Source organism: Octopus bimaculoides, chromosome 18 (genome assembly GCF_046866305.1).
Source record: "Octopus bimaculoides isolate indiv1 chromosome 18, ASM4686630v1, whole genome shotgun sequence".
Taxonomy (NCBI): Eukaryota; Metazoa; Mollusca; class Cephalopoda; order Octopoda; family Octopodidae; genus Octopus; species Octopus bimaculoides.
This window is the reverse complement of record NC_142945.1, coordinates 56,090,541-56,112,319: the sequence shown is the minus strand read 5'-3', so window position 1 is coordinate 56,112,319 and position 21,779 is coordinate 56,090,541. Positions and strand designations below refer to the sequence as shown.

General features: G+C 34.0%; 1 protein-coding gene across 1 annotated transcript; it reads right to left on the bottom strand.

Annotated features, from left to right (window-relative positions):
• Positions 1-41: 41 nt before the first annotated feature.
• Positions 42-20,824, bottom strand: LOC106881046 (tropomodulin-2). Its single transcript, XM_014931250.3, has 10 exons — positions 20,377-20,824; positions 14,321-14,467; positions 11,141-11,297; positions 10,603-10,722; positions 10,355-10,438; positions 8,209-8,339; positions 6,587-6,694; positions 5,995-6,138; positions 947-1,094; positions 42-528 (listed from the first exon to the last, which is right to left on the bottom strand). The coding sequence occupies exons 1-10, from the start codon at positions 20,377-20,379 to the stop codon at positions 494-496; spliced, it is 1,077 nt and encodes a 358-aa protein (XP_014786736.1). The 5' UTR covers positions 20,380-20,824; the 3' UTR covers positions 42-493.
• Positions 20,825-21,779: the final 955 nt, after the last annotated feature.

Below are 21,779 nucleotides of genomic sequence, written 5' to 3'. Positions count from 1 at the left end.
TAGGAGATAGAGAGATTTTGGTAGGATGGGGGGGGGGGGGGTCTCTCTTTAGAAGATTTTTTGTGATAATGAATATGTCTCTTGAAGCAGAGTTTATAGAAAGGAAGGTGAGAAAACATTCTGGCCAAGAAATTGAGAGAGAGGCCAAGTAGTTGAAACAACAACAAAAGCCTTGTAGAGCTGTGAAGCTTTGTTGTTGTAATGGTGATGATTGCAGCTACTGTACTTGGTAAAACTGTCCACTTCAGACAACCTCAATCATCCTTATCATTGTCAGAGAGGACAACAACAGTAGGTAAGCCACCACAGTGAAACATACTGAGATATAATATATATATATATATATAGAATATTAGCACTAGATGTAAGAGGGGAAGGAGAGGGCCATAGCAGAAGGAGGAGGAGACGGAAACCTCAAATGCAGCAACAGAAGACAATGACAGGAAGAGAGTTAACCTGAACTTAGTCAGGAATTACTGCTACATTCAGGGATTCATGAGTCACTCTTGCCTACACGAGCTTGGCGAACTGTAAAAATAAGAAAACAATTAGTGAAATACAACATTTAAACAACAGAAAAGTTATTGTGGGATTAATAAAGCAATTTACCTTTAGAACAAATTGTTTACAAGATTTTACTCTTCATTGAAATTATTATTATTAAGCAATATATTCACATTTTTATTTAATTGAATTTTATGTAATAATTAGTGAAAAACAGCCTCACTGAGGGCCAATCACTATATTTTTGACACCAACAATGACAAGAAAGTATCTCTAAGTTGTTATCGATTTCATTCAACAAACACTGGTTTTTCAGTTTTCTTGCTGATATAACATTGATAAATATATATTATGGAGATACAGAAACTGAGTATATTTACTGCATACGCATACTTCTAAGAATAAGAGAGAAGCCAATGCAAAAAGGAATGTAAATGCTTACGTAAATCATTGTTTTTCTGGATTTTCTCCTGGACTCTGACTCTGGCATCAGGATATTCAAACCAAATTCCAAACCGAAGTAAAGTGTCATTAGCTTCAACAAGTTTAGTAATTGCCATTTCTACTTTATTCCCAAGAAGTGATGGTTTCTGGAGAAAAAAGAATTCTTTTTAGCTTCATATATTGTATATATACTCTTATATCAATCGTTCACTGCAAATTGAACAGAAAATGCTAATAGAAAGCCAAAGAGCATGATTTTAACAGGGCAAATTTCTATGACAAGATAATAGTTACTATAATTTCATATTAGATGAGTATTGAATAGAAAATGACTAAAGAAATAACTGGCCACTCATAGAGCCTTTATGTAATTACTGGATCTGCAAGAAATATCAGCTAAATTCCCTCAGGTTACATCCTGTCTTTTTACCTTGTACAATGTAGTCTCATTTGAACAACAAAATGGCATGATGAAGACTACAAAGCTTTTTGATAACATGTTTGCTGAAACAGGGCTAACCTGGGGTTAAACAACAACAACAACAACCAATGAAATGACAAAAGATGATGATGTTGTGAGCATCAACATTGGTCAATCCTTAGAAGTTTTCTTTAATAGCAAAATGTTGATAAGTTTTTCACTTATTAAATTATTTTGTATCTACTTCTGTTTCTGAAGACAAGCATAGTTATTATTTGATGTGATTGGGTCTGTTGTGAACAGCTTCCAGGAAAGAATATCTTTATATACAGTGGGCTGTCCATACACAGATACAGCTCGAAATGAATAAAGTGAACAATGAACAATTTGAGAAAAGAATTGTATTTCTCATACTTTTTGCTGACACATAACCATGGATCGACAGAAGCAACACAAGGGAAACACATACACATGTATTTGCTATTGATGGATGAACAAATAAAACATCATTGCATAGCTTTATGTGAAGTCAGGTCATGGTTTAGAATGAATTACCTTTATTTGTATGTAATCCAATTATGAATGTAGGAAACAATTTGCTTAATGAATGACGGGGCTCTAGAAAGGATTATGTTCATACATAGATATCCTGATGTATATATTATTTCTTGAGTCAGTACTCATGAGTCTTGTGACAGAAAAGATATATACATTTACTGTTCAGTTACATTTTTAAGTTGGTAATGTCTGAAAGGAATTCCAGAGGGTTGGTAGAATAATTGCAAAACTAATTATTCGCTTGTCTTTCTAGTAAACAAGCAATTAAAGAAGACAGTAGATGGCAGAGTTAACATCAGAGTTCAATTTTGAACAGTACACTACAAGTAATGGTCAATTCCTTTCATTATTTAGCTTCTGCTACACAAGCCAGGCTATCAGTATAGAGAAGCTCTCACAAGCAGAACTGTGGATGTTATATAATATTTGGTATAGCAAAATTTACACTATAGAAATCCTTTGATAAATAATATACTGTAAAAAAGTAATCTATATCTATATATAAAACAGAGATGTATGTGTAATCGCTTTTCACGTGAAATCGACTTCACCATACTTGTGATGCGTGAATAATTTGACCTCGGATAAATCTTAGGCTCTTCATTTGATTTTTTTAATTAAAAATAAATAATATTGCTTTATATTTAAGATTCACTTCTTTAAAAAGGTTCCTCAATGTCAACTTCCGGTAGCCATAGTTTTTTCTTCACTTTAACTTCAATCATTACTGTTCGCACTAAAAGTTTACTCACATTTACTGATGTAAGTAATTTCATTTACTAACAGAAGTACGGTTTTGTGTTGCTGTTTGGTTCACTGAGTGACAAATTTCGATTCAACATCACTTCAATCGTTACTGTTCTCAATAAAAGTTTACGATTTCATTCGCTAACAAGTTCACATTTACTGATGTAAGTAATTTCATCATTTACTAACATAAGTACGGTTTTGTGTTTCCCTGTTGCTGAGGTTTTTTTTTTTTTTTTCTGGTACCTTCAATACTGCTTTCTGAAGATATTCTTCAAAGAAGAATTCAATATCAGTGTGACGGTGATGTCACATTCAATGATGACATCTTCAATGAGACATTAAGATTAATAGACGACAAGGTTCAATCACTGGGTGGAAACAAACTTGAAATCTATGGTCTTCCAGCTCCTCCTGTCAGAGATGTTCAACACAGATTAGCACAAGAGCTAATCAGGGAAACATCATACAACATGGAAAGTTTGCAAGCAGTTGTCAATGAAAAGGAACCAATTCTGGTACAGGATCAAAAGGAGGTATACTGGCAAGTTCTTACATCTGTGGACAATAACACTGGTGGGGTTTTCTTCTTAGATGCTCCTGGAGGCACAGGAAAGACATTATTGATCAACCTGCTCCTTGCCAAGGTGAGACACAAGAAGAAGATTGCTCTGGCTGTTGCATCCTCTGGAATTGCAGCCACACTCCTAACAGGTGGAAGAACAGCCCATTCAACATTCAAGCTGCCTCTGAACCTCATCCAAAATGAATCTCCTTTATGCAACATAACAAAGAATACAGCGTTAGCAAAACTCCTTACAGATGCCAAACTCATTGTCTGGGATGAGGCAACAATGTCCCATAAGGTAGCCTTTGAAGCGCTTGATAGAACACTACAAGACTTCAGAAACAATAAGAAGATCATGGGTGGTGTCACCCTCCTCATGGCTGGTGACTTCAGGCAAACGCTGCCTGTCGTTCCCAGAGGAACCAGGGCGGATTAGCTGAGAGCTTGCATCAAGTCCTCATATATCTGGCAACATGTCAAGCAGCTTACTCTGACAGCCAACATGAGGGTTCACATTCATGGTGACCCGTTAGCCGCACAGTTCTCCAACAAGTTACTTGACATTGGAAATGGAAAACTTCCACAAGATCCAGAAGATAATCTGCATCATCTCCCATGTGGCAATATGACTGCCTCAGTTGAAAAACTAAAGAGCAAGGTGTTTCCAAACATTGCCACAAACTACAAAAGTCACAAGTGGCTATGTGAAAGAACAATTCTGGCACCAAGGAATGATTCTGTAGACAAGCTGAATTTAAATTTGTTAACTCAGCCTCCAGGACCTGAATGTTCATACAGATCAATTAACTCTGTCCATGATCAAGAACAGGCAACACATTACCCAGTGGAGTTCTTCAATTCACTTCAGCCACCAGGATTTCCACCACACATTCTGATCGTGAAAATAGGTGCTCCCATAATGCTATTAAGAAACCTTGATGCACCCAGACTCTGCAATGGAACAAGGTTGGTTTGTTAAAACAGCCATGCCCCATGTGTTGGAAGCAACAATAATTACAGGCAGCATGGTGAGTGAGAATGTCTTCATTCCAAGGATACCTCTCATTTCAAATGATCTCCCCTTTCAGTTCAAGAGACTGCAGTTTCCGGTCAAACTTACCTTTGCAATGTCTATCAACAAAGCACAAGGTCAATCTCTAAAGGTGGTGGGACTTAACCTCCTTCAACCTTGCTTCTCACATGGTCAGTTGTATGTTGGATGTTCTAGAGTTGGAGATGAAAAGAACCTCTACATTCTCAGTGATAAACATGGCAAGACAGAAAACATAGTATATGAAGAAGCACTTACATGAATAGTATGTACATGTCATATACAGAAGTGTAAAACCATTGAGTGTTAAAGTAAGTATTACTATTACATTTTCACTTTTCAACTGACATGTGTCAATGTATATCTGTGTATATAACAGTGAAACAATAACGTGGTATATTCGCTGTGTGAATTTTTTTCATTTAATCCCCATTTTAATTATCGTAAAAGTTTCCAAGTACCAATAAGCAACAATTTCATTCCTGGGCAACGCCGGGTGGCTCTGCTAGTACCATATACAACAAAGGTCGACAGTTTTCTCTTTGTTGTGTGTCAGATGATGAAAGATTGAGCCAGAATGGAAAAAGGAGATGTGAAATGATGATCTAAGATGTGATATCTATGGAAGTAATGAAATTACATAATGCTGAAAGTAACAACCAAAGACAATAACGATATCGCTGGTGATTAGGGTTAGGGTCAGGGTCAAATTGAAAACAGCAGCTCAAGTGGTGGTTCTCCTTTTCTGAAATATATTAGTAAACATTAACTAGAGAAATTTTCTATAGAGACATAAACATGTTAAAGATATTTGTTGAAAAATATTTAATGCACATGTTGTAGTTCATCATCATTGTAGTTATTTTGCAATTTCCAAATTGGTATGAATTAAATGTGCCTGGTGTATAGCAGATTACAAATTGTTATAATCCTTTGTCATCTTAACAAGTGACCTCGCCACTTCTTTCTATGATACATATTGTATAAGTTATTCCTCACTCATTTTTCTCCAAACTCCAGAGACCAACAAGATTTATTGAATACCTAGATTTTACTCCTATTCTGTATATCCCTACTTACACATACAGCCTCTAAGTTTGGTTGCTATGAAGAGAGAAAAAATTCAAGGATCATAACGCAAAATATCAGTGTTTTTCACTCCCCAATCAATCCAATTTATTGATTGAATAAAACTTTCCTAGATTTCCTCTCTCTTACTGTTTTTAATAGAGCCATCTCCAGTAATAACTGAGGTAACAAGTATAATCCATGTGCTGATGCCTCTCAGTAGTTCATGAACTTCTGCTCTAGCTATATCAGTACATCTATGAAGAAACCTGGTTCTGCTCAATTTGCCAGAGATTCTAGTTCACTTTTTAAAGACCCATTGCCTAGATTCAGTTCATATCTCCTCCTCCTCCTTTGACCCATTGCCTAGATTCAGTTCATATCTCCTCCTCCTCCTTTCCTGTGTAATAGACAAGACTATTCTTCTAATGACATTCGGAGATTATACTTTCTAATTGGGGCACCTGCTGAATCACTACCTACAATACTGAATTCTTCATTTGATTTAAAGGTAATCCTAATCTTCTTACAACATCTTAATATTTTTTCCTGTCTTATCTAGTTCTCGCTCAGCAACTAGTCTGAAACTATTTCGAACAAGCATACTTCTATAGAAATATAATACAGTGTTACCTGGTTTTCCACTCTTAGCTCTTTTAATGCTTTATGGCTATCAATGCCATTTAAAATTTCAACAATTGATTCTCCAGAGATGAAATTTGATTCAACATTTAAGATCTGCAATGTTTTGTTGTCTTTCAAGGCTTCTCCTAATGCCTGCAAAAAGAAAATACATAAATTAAGAAAACAGCAGATAATTCTACATCGTGTGTTTATTCTGCAGAGCTAATAATATATTCTGACATAAAACAATTTACAGCATCAGATTTTTAGAATTAAGTTTAAGGGAGGTAATTCTTTCTTGTGCAGAGATAAAATGATAATGAATTGTTTGGAGAACAAAAGAAATTAAATACATTATGGTTTAATTAATGTAAAAAAGTTGAGCTTACTTATAAATCATTTATATCCTATACTAGAAAAAATATCAATCTAAAGAAAATTAACACACACTTCTATACATAATGCAATGCTTGGAGTAAGACTTTATAATCCAGAATGTGTGATCTGTTCTTTTGTTATATTTGTCATTGCCTTACAAAAGTAAAAAACTGTTCATTTAATATTTGATGAGGAATAATATTGAAAAATAGAGAAATTTCACCTTAGCCACAAAATCTGTAGCATCCACACTAGCCATCTCAAAAATTTCTAGATGTGTGTTTGTCTTCAGTGTTCCAACTATTTCTATCAATTTTTCTTTTGGAATGCCCTGGAAAAAATTTTTTGAAAAGTTTCATGATGAATAGCATGTAATTAAAATACATAATTATTGCTGAAATGAAATTTCTCTTTAATATTGAAAGTAAAATAAACCTACAATATTTGAGGTTTCAAAAAAGGCGATGATACAGAATTATTTGGCCAAAAACTTGAATTGGCTTATACAAATAAAATTTATATTTTACAAAACAATTTTTATTAAGAAATTGAAAGAGAGGACTTATAAATATTAAAAGAAATACACATTGTAAATAAATATTGGTTTATAGAAAATATAGAAATGTGTGTGAACAACCATGCTACATGGCAAGTGAAACCTGGGCCGTGACTGCTGAGGACATGCGTAAGCTCGCAAGGAAGTGTAACATCAATGTACATACTTGACAAAGTGTAAGTACCTTGAGAGAAAAGTTGGACCTAAGAAGCATCAGTTGTGGTGTGCAAGAGAGACGATTGCGCTGGTAAGGACAATTGGCGAGAATGGATGAGGATAGCTGTGTAAAAAAAGTGCCACAGCCTAGCAGTTGAGGGTACCTGTGGAAGAGGTAGACCTAGGAAGACCTGGGATGAGGTGGTGAAGCACGACCTTCGAACATTAGGCCTCACCGAGGCAATGACTAGTGACCGAGACCTTTGGAAATATGCTGTGTGTGAGAAGACCCAGGCAAGCCAAGTGAGACCATAATCTGAGGCCTCTGCCAGGGGTGTAGCCAGCCCACTTATGCGTACCTTTCCGTCTTTGGACACAAAACCCTGCATGCGAAGACCAAGTGAAATTGAAATCGAAATCGAACCAAATTCAATGACTGGCACTCGTGCCAACCTTCCTTTATTGGACACTAAAATCAGCTTGCAAAAACCTGTTGGGGCAAGTTAGATTGAAACTGAACCAAATTCGATGACTGGCAACCGTGCCAGTGGAGTACTAACAGCACCATCCGAGCAGGATCACTGCCAGAGCAGTGGTCTCGCTTCAGTGCCGGTGGCACATAAAAACCACCATTTGAGCGCGATTGTTTCCAGCTTCACCTTACTGGTACTCGTGCCAGTGGCATGTGAACAAAACATTGGACTGACTCCTGTGCAGGTGGTACGTAAAAACCACCATCTGAGTGTGGCCGTTGCCAGTACCGCCTGTGGCACATAAATAGCACCCACTACACTCTTGGAGTGGTTGGTGTTAGGAAGGGCATCCAGCTGTAGAAACTCTGCCAGATCAGATTGGAGCCTGGTGTAGCCACCTGGTTCGCTAGTCCCCAGTCAAATCGTCCAACCCATGCTAGCATCTGAGTGTGGCCGTTGCCAGTACCGCTTGTGGCACATAAAAAGCACCCACTACACTCTTGGAGTGGTTGGTGTTAGGAAGGGCATCCAGCTGTAGAAACTCTGCCAGATCAGATTGGAGCCTGGTGTAGCCACCTGGTTCGCTAGTCCCCAGTCAAATCGTCCAACCCATGCTAGCATGGAAAGCGGACGTTAAATGATGACGATGATGATCCTTACCTTAATGTTGTTAAGATTAAGATGCTTCAATTTTGGATCATTATCCTTCAGTCTTTTTAAACTTTCCTCATAGTTAGTCGTATTAGGAGCCAGTTCTTCGAAAACTCTTAGATCCTCAGCTTTGGCAACACCTTAATTAAAAAAGAGAAAAAGATGATAAATCAACATAAACATTACAATTTTGTTATCTAATTGTACACAAGAACAACTTTATATGAAACTTAGAAACATTGAAATTGATTTGTTTAAAAATTTAGAAATGCAATGTTTAGATTAGAAAAATGTTAAAAAGGACTCATAAAAAGACACCCAACTAGATTACATTTAATAGTAACCTTCAGTAGTATGTCATTTTCTCATTGTATGTGCTATAACAAAGTAATTGATTAAATAGTTTGTATGGATATCATTCATAATATATGGACATGAAATAAATTCCAAAGCAAAAGATATTATTAATCAATTATGACAAAGGTAGACAGGCTAACATTATTTTGCAAAGGTGGATATATACTTGATCTAATCAACCCATTACTTAACTGATATATATTTTATTGATCTTGGAAAGAGAAAAGTGACTTCAGCAGGTTTTTAACTCAAACGTAAATGTGCAGAACTAAATACTGCAACAATTTTACTCTGTCAACCTAATATTTCAGGCCGTTACTATTAATAATACAACTGAAGTCCATATTGGAAAGAGACTGGTGTTATAGTAGAAATATGAAAATGTTATCCAAAATAAACTCCTCTCTATACTTTTTTGTGTGTGTGTGTGTGTGTGTGTGTGTGTGTATGCATATTATGTGACTGGGCAGTCAATGGTTATCAGTCTTGAAGACAAGAAGGCCTTCTCCACTTTGATGAATAAGATGACCTTAACTTAAAACAATTAACAGAACTATTTTCATATCAGTTACATTGAACACTCAGTTATGTATAATTATTTCTTTATTGAAGTATTTTCTTTTTCTGAATTGTTTTTGTGAATTATTTTCTTCATAACAAATGGTGTCCTTAATAGGATGTAAATTGGTGTTGAATGATCCTGACTTTGTTGAAACATGGAAAAGATGTTTATAGCCAAAGCAGAAACAAAGAAATTGAGAGAGAGTGATAAATGTGGTGGTCTGAAAGACACCATGGATTTATTTATATCAGAGGCCATTAATGAGGCTATTCCAAAGCTGTCACCAACCGTTTAATCAAAGCAACTGCAGAAAGGGGGACGAAAAGGAAACGAAAGAGAGCATGAATAATGTGACATCTACAAAAAAATCTGATAACTTCTGAATAAACCAGGATTATATCTGCATCAGAAATCAACTGAACCCAGATTAAAATGTTTGCATTCACATCTACAAGTACAGGCTGTGTAGTTAACAAGTTCACTTGTTAACCATGTGACTTAGTACCACTTTGTGACACCTTAAACTGAAAGAAACCTGTTATGCATGTGTGTGTGTGTGTGTGAGAGAGAGAGAGAGAGAAAGAGACTGAGACTGTCACAGTGCATGAACGTTTGCAATCTACACTGAACAATGGCTTAAAGATGGTAACACCTTCATTTGAAGTTGGACTGCAATCAATGATGTTTGTTGACATTTCCTGTCAATTAAATATCTGCTAGCTCTGCATTCTTGAATTCCTCTGGAATCAAAAATCCCTTATTTGAAAAACAAGCAAAGAAGAGCATCTGGTTGTAAAAATCAAGCCACAAATATTTGCCTTTTCTAAGCCATATTAGTATGGGAAACAGCCATTAAAAGAACAAACTTTATGTTTTGATATTGTAATTTCAATACACTTGGTTGATGTGAAAGGAGCACTGAAGAAGAATTAACACGAATAAGACTCATTAAATTAAAGGCATCTCATAGACCAAGGATACTGGAACAACTGTTGTTGGGAAATATGTCATTCAATGCAGATGTAAACTTCACACAATAAGAGAGGATATTGTGCTTCAACAGTCACCATTTCTCATGAAGTATGTCTATCAATTAACCAATTTGTAACCAAGTTTCCAAATGGAAATGTTCTGTATTCAGAAATATATTTAAAAAAACAAAATAAAAAAATGTTGAAAGTGGGAAACTGTATTATTTAAAAGAGATGCCAAGTATGTGAAAACATTGTCACTTACCAGCAAATCCACCAACAATTTCCTTGTCTTCTATGGATGCATTATACTGAACTTGATTCAACATTCCATGGAATCCAAGGACAGCTGTAATTCATTACAGAAATTTAATACAATATTAGTATGAATTTAAATTTATAGAATTGAATCTTTTATTACTGTAACATAACTATTTAAATCATTTGAAAAGAAAAAGAAATATCAAATCATCTAATAATATAATGCAAACCATACATAAGTGGATGCCTTACCTGCTAAATCTACCAGCTCTTCTTCAGTAGCTTTAGACAAAATGTCATCCCATTCAGTCTGAACTTCCTCATCTACAATATTTTCAATCTTGGGTGGCTCCTTAGGAACATAGATTTTACCTGTTAAAGAAAATGAGATGAAAGAGCATTCATAAATGTTTTCTAAATGAGAAAAACTCCTGAGCAAATGTGGAAATATAACAACATATCCTGCAGCTCAACATGCACAGCTAAGCTTTTCATAATTAACATGTAAGGCATTAAATTTCGTTTAATAAGTTGACATGGACTTACTCCATCCTGGACATCAAATAAGTTAATTTTTACCCCCTTCTGCATCTTTTCATAATTCTTTTATCATTGATAAGTGCAGCGGTTTTATACATTTATTTTAAGCATTAGAAGTTCTAACTATTCAACAGCAAGCACTGCTGGCTGTAATTCCACATTATATTTCATCATTTCAAGCGATTAACTGTCAACAGCCCATAAACAAAAAAAGAAAACGTTGATTGCTTCGTGACAAATCTCTCCAAACCTTTTTTCTCTCCAGTGTAGGGCTTTGCCTCTTCCCAGTCCTTCTCCTCTTTGGCTTTCTTTTCAAGGAATGCTAATAATTTCTTTCTGTTCAGAGGTCCAGTAGGAAGCTTTGATGTTTGATCTCTGCACCTCTGGGATGGTGGGAGTAAAGAATTCTAGAATATCAAAAGAAATTAACATAAAGAGAGTTCAATGACATTATTGTAATTAAAAGTAACTTGTAATACTTAATCTCGCATTAGTCGAACCAAAAGCAAATTTTAAACAAAAAACTTTAAATTTTCATTAAATCTTTAGTTTAAAAAATGTTCTTGCAGACCAAATAATTGGTAATAGTAGATATGGAAAATTTTGGAGTTCAACATGTGTAGAATTCTTTTTTTAATGAATATTTTGAGATGAGTAATAAGTTAGTACAAAAAATTTTTTTTTCTTAAGTATATAACACAAAGCCTACAACAAACAGCTTTGCATTTCTGATCAACGAACCAATAGCCTAACTATTCAGATGTATTAAAACAATACCAGCCCTAATATACTATTATTAATTTATTTGAATGGTAGGGATTGGATTGGTATCATCATCATTTAATATCTGCTCCTTTCCCGAAGATTCATTACATTGAAAAACTCCTCCGGGTTGTTTATTTGCATATTTTCCAGTGGAGAAATGAAAACACTTTGGAATTGTTTATTTAGCACTTCACTTATCTACCCTGGGGCTGCAGTTAGTGAGCCGTTTTTACTAAATAGTGGTTAATAACAAATGAAAGACAGAAGATGGAATATACAAGAATATATTATTAATCACGACAATTGTTTCGACACATCTAGCATTGATTCCTCTTGTGGTACACTCGACAACTAGTTCAGGAGTATCCAGTGGTGCAGATGTATCTTGTTGGGTGATAAATAAATAAAAAACAACTCATTACAATGACTGTTCCACAATGTAACTTTCTGTAGAGAGAAAAACAGCCAGACAGAGGCAAAATCTTCATATATATATAGAAGATCAAAAATAAAATTGCAGAAGACAAAAAGAGAAACAAACGCATAATCCAGTGAGAAAAGTATTGAAAATAACCGTTAACAGATATGGCTGTATAAATGCCTTTGGGCAAGCTGCATGGCATGAGTACACACGCTCATACAAGCATCCGCAAAAAGTGTTGGTTTGTTTATATATATAAGTAACTAAGTGGTTCAACAAAAGAGCTTGATAGAATAACTATCACACTTAAAATAAGTATTGGAGTCAATTTGATCAACTAGCTCTATAATGGCTGCAGTCCAATAATTGAAACAAGTAAAAGAAGAGAAGAGTATGTATTCTATTCTTTAACAAAAAGTTTGTCAACTAACTTTGTATCTCATACCCATAGACCAATCAAGATTCTGTAATAAGCAGTCTTGTAGACAAAGCTGTCACATTTACTCTCCATTTTCTTCTAAACTTCATTCTTCACTTAAACCTCCAGCTATATTCCCAATTTTTAACCAATTTTTCTCAAAATTCCTTTCAAACAGCCTACAAACCTAGCAACATTATTTTGGTTACTAGAGTTCTAAGTGTAAGGCTTTAGTAACTAAAAAGTAATGCTAGATTTCTAAAGTAGTCTCTGACCTCATCAAATGTTTTTAACAATGAGTACTGATCGTTGAGACAGGAAAACATAGAATTAAGGTCTTAGTTCTATGGAAAGATAGAACTAAGAATAAAAGGTTACATCCCTGACCGACTGACTGCCAACTGAGCAATTTCACCAGAAAAATATATTCAATGATGAGAGACAATCACAAACAATCATCTCATTTTATCTCCTTCAATCTCTTTCCCTTCTCAACCAGTTCAGATCCACTGCAAAACCTATAAAATATCGTTCACTGGTAAGCATCTGTAAATCTCAAGTTCTGCCTAATACTTGATACATTTACGTTAGGCGTACAACATGCAGTCTGTTACTCCTTGCCACCTCTTGCCACACACACACACAGAGACTGATGACACTAGGCTACATTCCACCTTCATCTTCCACACACACACACACAGACTGATGACACTATGCTACATTCCACCTTCATCTTCCACACACACACACACAGAATGATGACACTATGCTACATTCCACCTTCATCTTCCACACACACACACACACAATTTGTTCATACACATATACAATCAAAGACCTTAAAATATCCTGTTATAGGGATCCACCAGTTTAGACTCAATAGCAAAGCAATACAGGTGTTATCATCTCAAGAAAAGAAAACAAACCAACAACACTGCAGTCATCTCTTCATCATATTGCTGCTAAATTTACATCTTACAATTCTACATTTCATACATCTTCTATGTTGCCAAGCCTGCAGCACAAAATATTTTTGTGATGCAGGCTTTCTCTTCAAAACTAAAAATTATTTCAAGTCTAAGAAATTGTTGAAAGTATGAATAGACCCTATCCTAGTTTTGGATGAGTAAACGAGAGCTTTGAAGCAGAAATTGCATTTGATTCTTATCTTTAGCAAAAGTCAAATGTCAATTTTCACCCTAGCAATTTTAAATGGAGAGGGATACATTTGATTATGTAATTCCTGATAAACAAACAAAACATGAAGTTACAGCTGGAACAGTTTTGCTCATGGATCTGCTCAGTCAGGGATGTGTTGAGGCCAAGAAACAATAACACTAAAGCATATTCAAATCTAAGATGGTAATTCCATAACACATAAAAAAAAAGCTGGTTATACTTCCAAAAAGTAAGTTATTCACGAACACCAACTGATCAGTTGCAACCTCCCAATCTTTCCCTTTAAAAATGTTGAACATATACATTGAAACCTTATCTAAACCTACCCAATTCAACTGTAAAGATTCTGCAGGTCTCATACACTTGTAACATTTTCAGAATTCATTTACTCGATTCTTCTGAACTTCCTTTGCTTTCCCTCTGAAGAAAAATCTAACTGAATATTAACCACAGGAATCATTGTAAACCTATCTCCACTCTATGAAAGGTTGAATAGGTAATAACTACAGCCTTTCTTCTTCTTCTCAAAAGGAAACAGAAAGTAATGTGAATAAATACAAAAGGAATAAAGTGTTGCAAACTTTTGGCAAGAATCAGTAATTTTGAATATTTAGTGAAAAGCTAAATTAGAAGAGAAAACTACTTACATCTGGATCAAAATCTCCATTAAGTTCCTCAACTTCTTCTGCACTAAGTGTCTTCAGAAGTTCATCTAACCGATCCCAGTCAAAGTCATCCTTGTCATCCTTTGAAGCAAGAGAATTATACATGTCGGCTGCTTTTGTTGCTGCAACCTGAAACAAAACAACGGTAACAATGACAACAACAATAGTAATAATAAGCCTTCTACTCTGGGCACAAGGCCCAAAATTTTAGGTGAGGAGGACAGTCAATCACATCGATCCCGGTACTCTACTGGTACTTATTTTTATCAACTCCAAAAGGGTGAAAGGCAAAGTCAATCACATTGGCATTTTAACTCAGAACATAAAGACAGACAAAATACTGCCAAGGGTTTTGTCTGGCATGCTGAGGATTCTGCCAGCTCACTCCCTTAACAACAACAACAACAACAACAACAATATATTAGTGAAGCAAGGATAGCATTAATGATTGTGGAAGACAGAAAGAACAAGCAGTGTAAGATTATTGACTTTGCAATCACTTTCAAGAGCAGCATGAACATCAAGGAAAGTGAGAAAATGAGAACCTTGCCAGAAGGATAGAATACAAGGATGAAAATTGTTCCTGTGGCAATTGAAGCACTTGGCACCAATGCCCAAAATGTGTTGAGAGGTTGGAAGATACTGGAAGTAAGACCCATAATATCAACTTGCAGGAAAGTGCTACCCTACACTAAGGTTCTTGACATTTGAGAAGGCTTATCACCAAACCTCATGATAATATCTCTGCCATGTAAATTAGCATACTTCATAATAATTTCTTTTATTTGTCAAAGGTTTAATGGTTTTTAATATCAGAAATATCATAGGGGACATTACAAAGACAAGTTACGTGTAAAGTATGTGTGTGTGTGTGTGTGGGGGGGGTTATGTAGAAACTGAATTACAAAAACACTGAATGAAATAAAAACTATATATGGTATACTCTAGTATACCCTATCTAGTTTTAAAGATAATATCATCCTCTTGATACAGGACATCCATCTCGGGCCAATCAAAGAACCCCATAAATCTAGAATTACTCTGACCATCAAGAGTAAGTGCTCTCTTCCAACTATATAGTTCTCTGGCCTAAAGGGACGAGCTGAGGGTAGCAGACCCATTCACACTTCCCTTTTTCACCACTGCCATCCTCCTCTCAGTCTCATCTTCCTTTCCAAGTGGAGCTTGAAAAAGTCGATAAATGCTTGGCTGAAGAGGAAACTTATTACTCTTCAGTCCTTTTGACCTTATCCATCACACAACTCTTTTGCGATAGTCCCCAGACACAGGAAAACTGCTTTCTCATCCTAAGTTAAAAGAATGCAGCAAGCTCCTCTTCACTTGGCTAACAGCCACCACATCTGTTTTATGACAGCACCCATTCAACACTTGTGTTCAGTTGTATTTATAAAATAGAGGTTTTAATTTCAAATAAGTTGACATTAGATATGAATTCAGTAAAGATTAATAGTTTGCATTCATCTTGACTCATGATGGCTTTTAAAAGGTAAGCAAGCCTACTGAGTGTACAGTCAAGTGAAAAATGATCTATGATTTGAGATAATTTCTATAATATCTAAGCTGAATCTATCAAAAGGCATAAAGGGACCAACAGATAAAAATATTAAACTAAGGTATTTTGTTTCACTAAAACTAATCACAGGAATGATATTCAAGCAGATGACATTTCAAGTATATTATTGCCAAAGATAGATATTAAAAGATTTCTTAGATTGTATTCTTCAAAACTCATGTTTTGTGAATATCTAAGTTTAAGACATTACATATCAAAACTAAAGACGGGGAAAATCTGGTATATTTTTAATTCCATGTTACAAGTACTTCATTCTAGGATAGGAGTTACAAAGGTATACATGTAGAAAAAATGTATAGAATTTCCTATCTGTAGTTCTTGAGATGAAGGAACATGAAATATTTTTCCAGTTTTCTGTTTTGATATGTAATTACTTTGCAAATAGAATTATTTGCTAGACATTTCAGTTGCTACATATTTTTCCAAAATAGAACAACATATACATTATTCTTGTTAAGGAATAATAAATCTATACTCTACAAAAGTATGGAGTAACCCTTTACATTAATTTACTCTTTATTATAATTGAACATAAAAGCAAACACACACACACACATATATATACACATGCATGCACATGTACACAGTGCTTCCTTCAATTTCCATCTATCAAATCCACTCATGAGGTTTAGGTCAGCCCATGGCTATTGTAGAAGACATTCGCCTGCAATGCCACGCAATGGGATTGAGCCTGCAACAATTTGATCAAGAAGTAAACTTCTCACCACACAGCCATGCTTGCACCTCTGCACAGTGCTTATATATACACACTAGATTGAAGACATTATATGTTTTTGTATTGCACTTACAAAACATGGCACATCAGTCTGTTTGCCTGTAAGCCTTGGCCGGAAATAGGTGCCACACCCACTTCACAGTTCAGTAGGAGGAAAAGCATTCATGTTAAAAATAATTATCTTAAAAAATTCTTGATTTACACTAGCATAAAGCATATAACAGTAAGAGAAAAAAAGATTCAATATAAATCAACCATTTTAATGACTTCCTTCCCTATGGCAGTATTGCTTTGCATTTGTAACAAGATACTATTGCAAGTACTCTACAAGTAGACCATTGCTTATTTTATCTACTCAAGTAATGTTATTTATTTTTAGCAGTGGTGGTAATTGGAGATGGTAGAGTAACATCCCTTGCTAAGCACTTGTACTATTAGTGATTGGGATTGTATTTATTATTTTTCAAGTTAGCCACATTAACTACTCACTAAATAACAAATTGTTTTGACTATATAAATTCTATTGACTATGGGCAGAAGCACTGCAAATTTGATCCTACTGCACAGTACCTCAAGTATTTGTCTCCAACTGTAGTCTTGGGTTGACTAATTCCTTCTGAGTGGAAGTTGCTAGATAGAAACTGTGTGGAAGCCTATTGCATAAATGTGTGTATGTACTCTTTATGTTAAAATCATATCTGACAAAATAAACACCAGACTGAAGTAAGTACTAGAGTTGATATGACCAAATAATAAAAATAAAAAAAAAAGATCTTTGAGGGCAAGTACTCCAGCATGGCCTCAGTCAAATTATGAAAATCAGTAAAAGAAATATAAAAGACTATAAAACAAATGGATTTCACTAATTAAATGTCAAGATGGTAACAACAAGATTGTAAATAAAAAAAATAAAAAAAATAATCATAAGAACAAAATATTAGAAACACTAACAACATTTGTTGCACCAATGACTTATTTACTCAAACAAATAACTGGAACTCCATGACTGTTCTACAAACAGATGGCAAGAATATATGAAGGTGACAAACAAAAATATTCTATTGAAATAAAATGCATAAAGATTAAAGTATAAGCATAATATCAAAGTGATCTATATTAATAAGAATAGCTATTAAAAAAACCTTTTAGAAAATATTTCTTCACTAAAATGTTAATATTTAATTATATTCAACCTTTAAAGATCACAATGTTTCACATTATGATCAACTGATAACTTTTAAAGAACAACAAATATATTGAGAGGAACAACATTAACACGTACTTTATTTGAAGATCATATATACTTAATGAAATACTGTTTATTCTGTGGCACTGACATATACCAGTATAAAATAGAATGAAAGACCCCGTTAAAATCTTAACACGTTATATAAATAAGAGAACATTTTTTTATTATTAACTTCAGTTTTCAATTAAATATAAAAAAACAAAGAAAAATATTAATTTATACTTTTTTTCAAAGAATATTGAAATTTGCCTTGTTGAAAAAAGTTTATAAAGTTGGTCTGTAAGTGAGCATGAGTTAATCTAATGTTTCTCAAAACGGAATGCTTTCAATTCACAAACAGGGTTGTAAAAATTGATCAGAGCTGGAGAAATAACCATGTTTAATAATTGTAAGATGGTTTAAAAGTCTTTAAACTTGTTCAACATCATGATGAAATGAGAAGAATTAAACGATAAAAACTCTATGCTGTTGGCTCATTAATAAAAAATGGAAAGGGAATAAAAATTTCAGTAAAGTTTGTTTTGAGGGGGCAAGGAAAGAGTCTGGTATTTGTCAGTTTTGAGGGCTGTTAAGTTGGTTTATGAACACAGAAGAGCAGATGTTTATCAAAATACAAGCTTACTCGTATGGATATCAGGGAATGTTATAGTATGAAGTAAATAGCAGAATAATAAAATCAATATGTTTAAAGTTAGATGTCTGGATTTTTGTTTAAGTATCATACTATTTAGCGACTGCATTACGTTTCACAGAAACTTAAAATCAATATCAATCAATGAAAACTAATGTCATTTAACTCAATTCATGGAAATATATGAAACCTAGTTAAATAAAAATAAAATCTTTTAATATAAACAAAAAGGTACAGTTTATGTGCAAAGGCATTGTAGTGTGTGTGTGTGTGTGTGTGTATAAATTTGTAAGGAGGAAATAATAATCAATTATCTATACTATTTAATGTGAGTTTCTCTAACTATTCCTTAATAAATTAGGTTTCATTACATTATAGTGCATATCGATAAGAATGTAGAAATTTACAGCTATCTGTTGAATTTGAAGCAGATATGTAAAAACTAAATGAGTTATATGTAATAAAAATTTCAGTTGGCTAAGTTGGTAGTTTGGGGGAATATAACTAGATATCAGATGAGATTTGTGTCGATATTTTGACACTGGTACAGTGTTATATCCATGATGACAAACTTTCATTAGTCTAGTTCACTTAGCCATAAATAGATACAACAGGTGAGTAGAGCTCACTACTAGAGTACACACTGAAGCACTCAAACTCTAATGTCTTGTTAGTTTGCAAATGCTCAGTTCAATTACTCCTGTCACTATATCGCTGCAGAGAGAAGCTTTACAAAGCTGACTTTCCTTACAAGTTTTTTTTATGACTATTAAAACAAAAACTCCCACAGCTGTTACTGATTTTGTGAGTTCTATCCAAAGTCACAGTTGCCATGGATTAGTTATTTTATTATTCCGATATAAATGTAGCATTATAATAGCATTCTCATTCAACACTGGTTGAAGTGACATTAATAGCAATATACAGGGTGGAGTCTGGTAAATGTTTAGAAAGTAGGCACAGCATTGTAATGTATTTATAAGTATATAATTCAAAATGAGATAGATTTATTGGCAAGTGGAAAATCTATGATGGTTGTGGCTTTCTTTTCTATTTTCGTATCTCCAGTCTAGAAAGAAATTTATTTACAGGTAAAAATCAACCAGGTAAAAATTAATGTGATGCAAATGTGTAAAGAATAAGCTGAAATAACTTTTATTAGATATAATAAAACTTAGTCATACACACAACTGCAATAGCAGAAATAATCTTCCCTCATAGATTAGATCTGTTCAGTGCATTCCAAATATGTTAACTGAAACCATTAATTGACTGTATAAACACTGATAGTACAACTTTTAAATTAGTTGGATTAAAGTGTTATCTTTAAAAGAATCAACATTTCAGTAGTTATGCTGGACCGGTCAGTATTGTAATTTCTACTTTGTAACACATTCTCAGCTTAATTGGGTTAGTGTCTTAATTATCCCTTTATAGTTATATAAAGATTACTATATAGAAATAGATATTGAGTTCTTAATCCATTTCCCCTTTGTTTAACAAATACAAACAATGCAGCAGCATTCTTAAAAAGAAATTTAAGAAGAATATGAAAATTACTATAGACATTTTTGAAGAGATCTAAAGTCCCATCAGAAGATAAGAACAAGTAAGTAGTAAACGCAGGTAATTTGAAACTTGTTCTGCATAGAGAAAGTGAATTCCTTCCACAGATTTATTTATAAAACGAGTAATAATAAATAAAAACATTTAAAAAAACTAAATTACGAAAAATCTAAATCACAAAATAAAAATGTATCTCATATACAGAAAGTTGAGGTATAGTTAGTGAAGAATATTATAAGTAATAAGAGAGATTCCAACATACCATGGTTACAGATTCCTATCCCCTTTTCAGTAATGCAAGGTGCTATCACTTGATACAATTCAAAAGGAGTTATTTTTAGATGTATGGTGCTGACAATATGGAACTCCAGTGCCAAGCTTATTCCAAACTGTATTTACTGAGTTGAGGAGGTTAAATATTCAGAAACTGGCTATCCAAAACTGTAGTGTTAAAAAGTAGGCTGAGAAATGTTGAAAAGATAGTTCTGTGAGTTATTTCAGATAATTAGTGAAAGCAATTTAAATGTGTGATATTCTAGCTTGTTATTCGTTTGGTCTTTAACAGTTATTAGAGTAGAACTACTTCATAAAGCAGACCAAAAAAAAAGCTGGACCAACTTTTCACTGAAAATATCACTAATAATGACACAACAGTCTGGATAGCCAGCTTCTGAATTTGGCTGGAGTTGACTTTGCAGTTGAGGAAGAATGGCTTCCAAACTTTCAACATATAACGAAAAAGAGGGAGAAGGGAAAGGTAAGAAGTAGGAGGAGAAGAGATAAAGAACAGGTGAAGTGAAACACTGAGGTAGTCAGTCACTCACTGCAACTACGTATTTCTTCACAGGCAATGCATGATAAGAGCAGAAGATATAAATAGATACAGTACTGAAATCTATTTCAGTAGGAGAGCTGTTTACTGAGCATCTCTACAAATATTGAAATATAAAGTAGAGATGAAACTGTATCCCAACAAAGATATACATTCGGAAATATAATCTAGCAATAACTTTGCTCTATTTTCCATTCATTACTTTATATTCCCAATTCTATACTTCACCCCCACCCAACACATACATAATTCAATTAAATTTAATTGAAAGGAAAAGAATTTACTGTTAACAGTTATAAAGGAATTTTAATTAAAAACAAAAAGTCAATAAGTCTCTGTGCTTGTTTTATAAAAGACTCGCTTGTATATAAAACTAATTTGCATTACTTAAAATTAACCATGATGTAGAGGCAAGAAGAAATACATTGCTGGCAACCCCTCTTTTGATAAACTTATGAATGAATAAAAATATTCATAGTTCAGTGCCATTGCTTAAAGTCAAAGATGAAAAGACTAACAGTAGAATCATGAAGACATGAAATTCAAGTTCCACTTATATCATCAAAGAATTGGTCTGATTTCATTGACTCTAGTGGTCACAAAATAAAAACCAATGAACAATAAATATTTGGAAACATAAATCCTTAGAGATCAACTTAGAATGTAGGGCAATGAGTAGCAGATATGATAAACTGACAGATTAAATGCCTGGTGGTATTTAGTTGCATCCTAACTTAAAACCCGATGAGAAATTACTTCATTTTTCAACCCTCGAGAATTAATATAATAATTATCAATCAAATACTGGGGCTTCATCAAACCAGTTATATTTC

Excerpts from the sequence above, each read along its gene's own strand:
- LOC106881046 (XM_014931250.3), bottom strand. Across the intron at positions 11,298-14,320 it reads ATGGAGATTTTGATCCAGAT|AATTCTTTACTCCCACCATC; the intron begins GTAAGTAGTTTT and ends TTGATATTCTAG. Across the intron at positions 10,439-10,602 it reads AGAGCTGGTAGATTTAGCAG|CTGTCCTTGGATTCCATGGA; the intron begins GTAAGGCATCCA and ends AATGAATTACAG.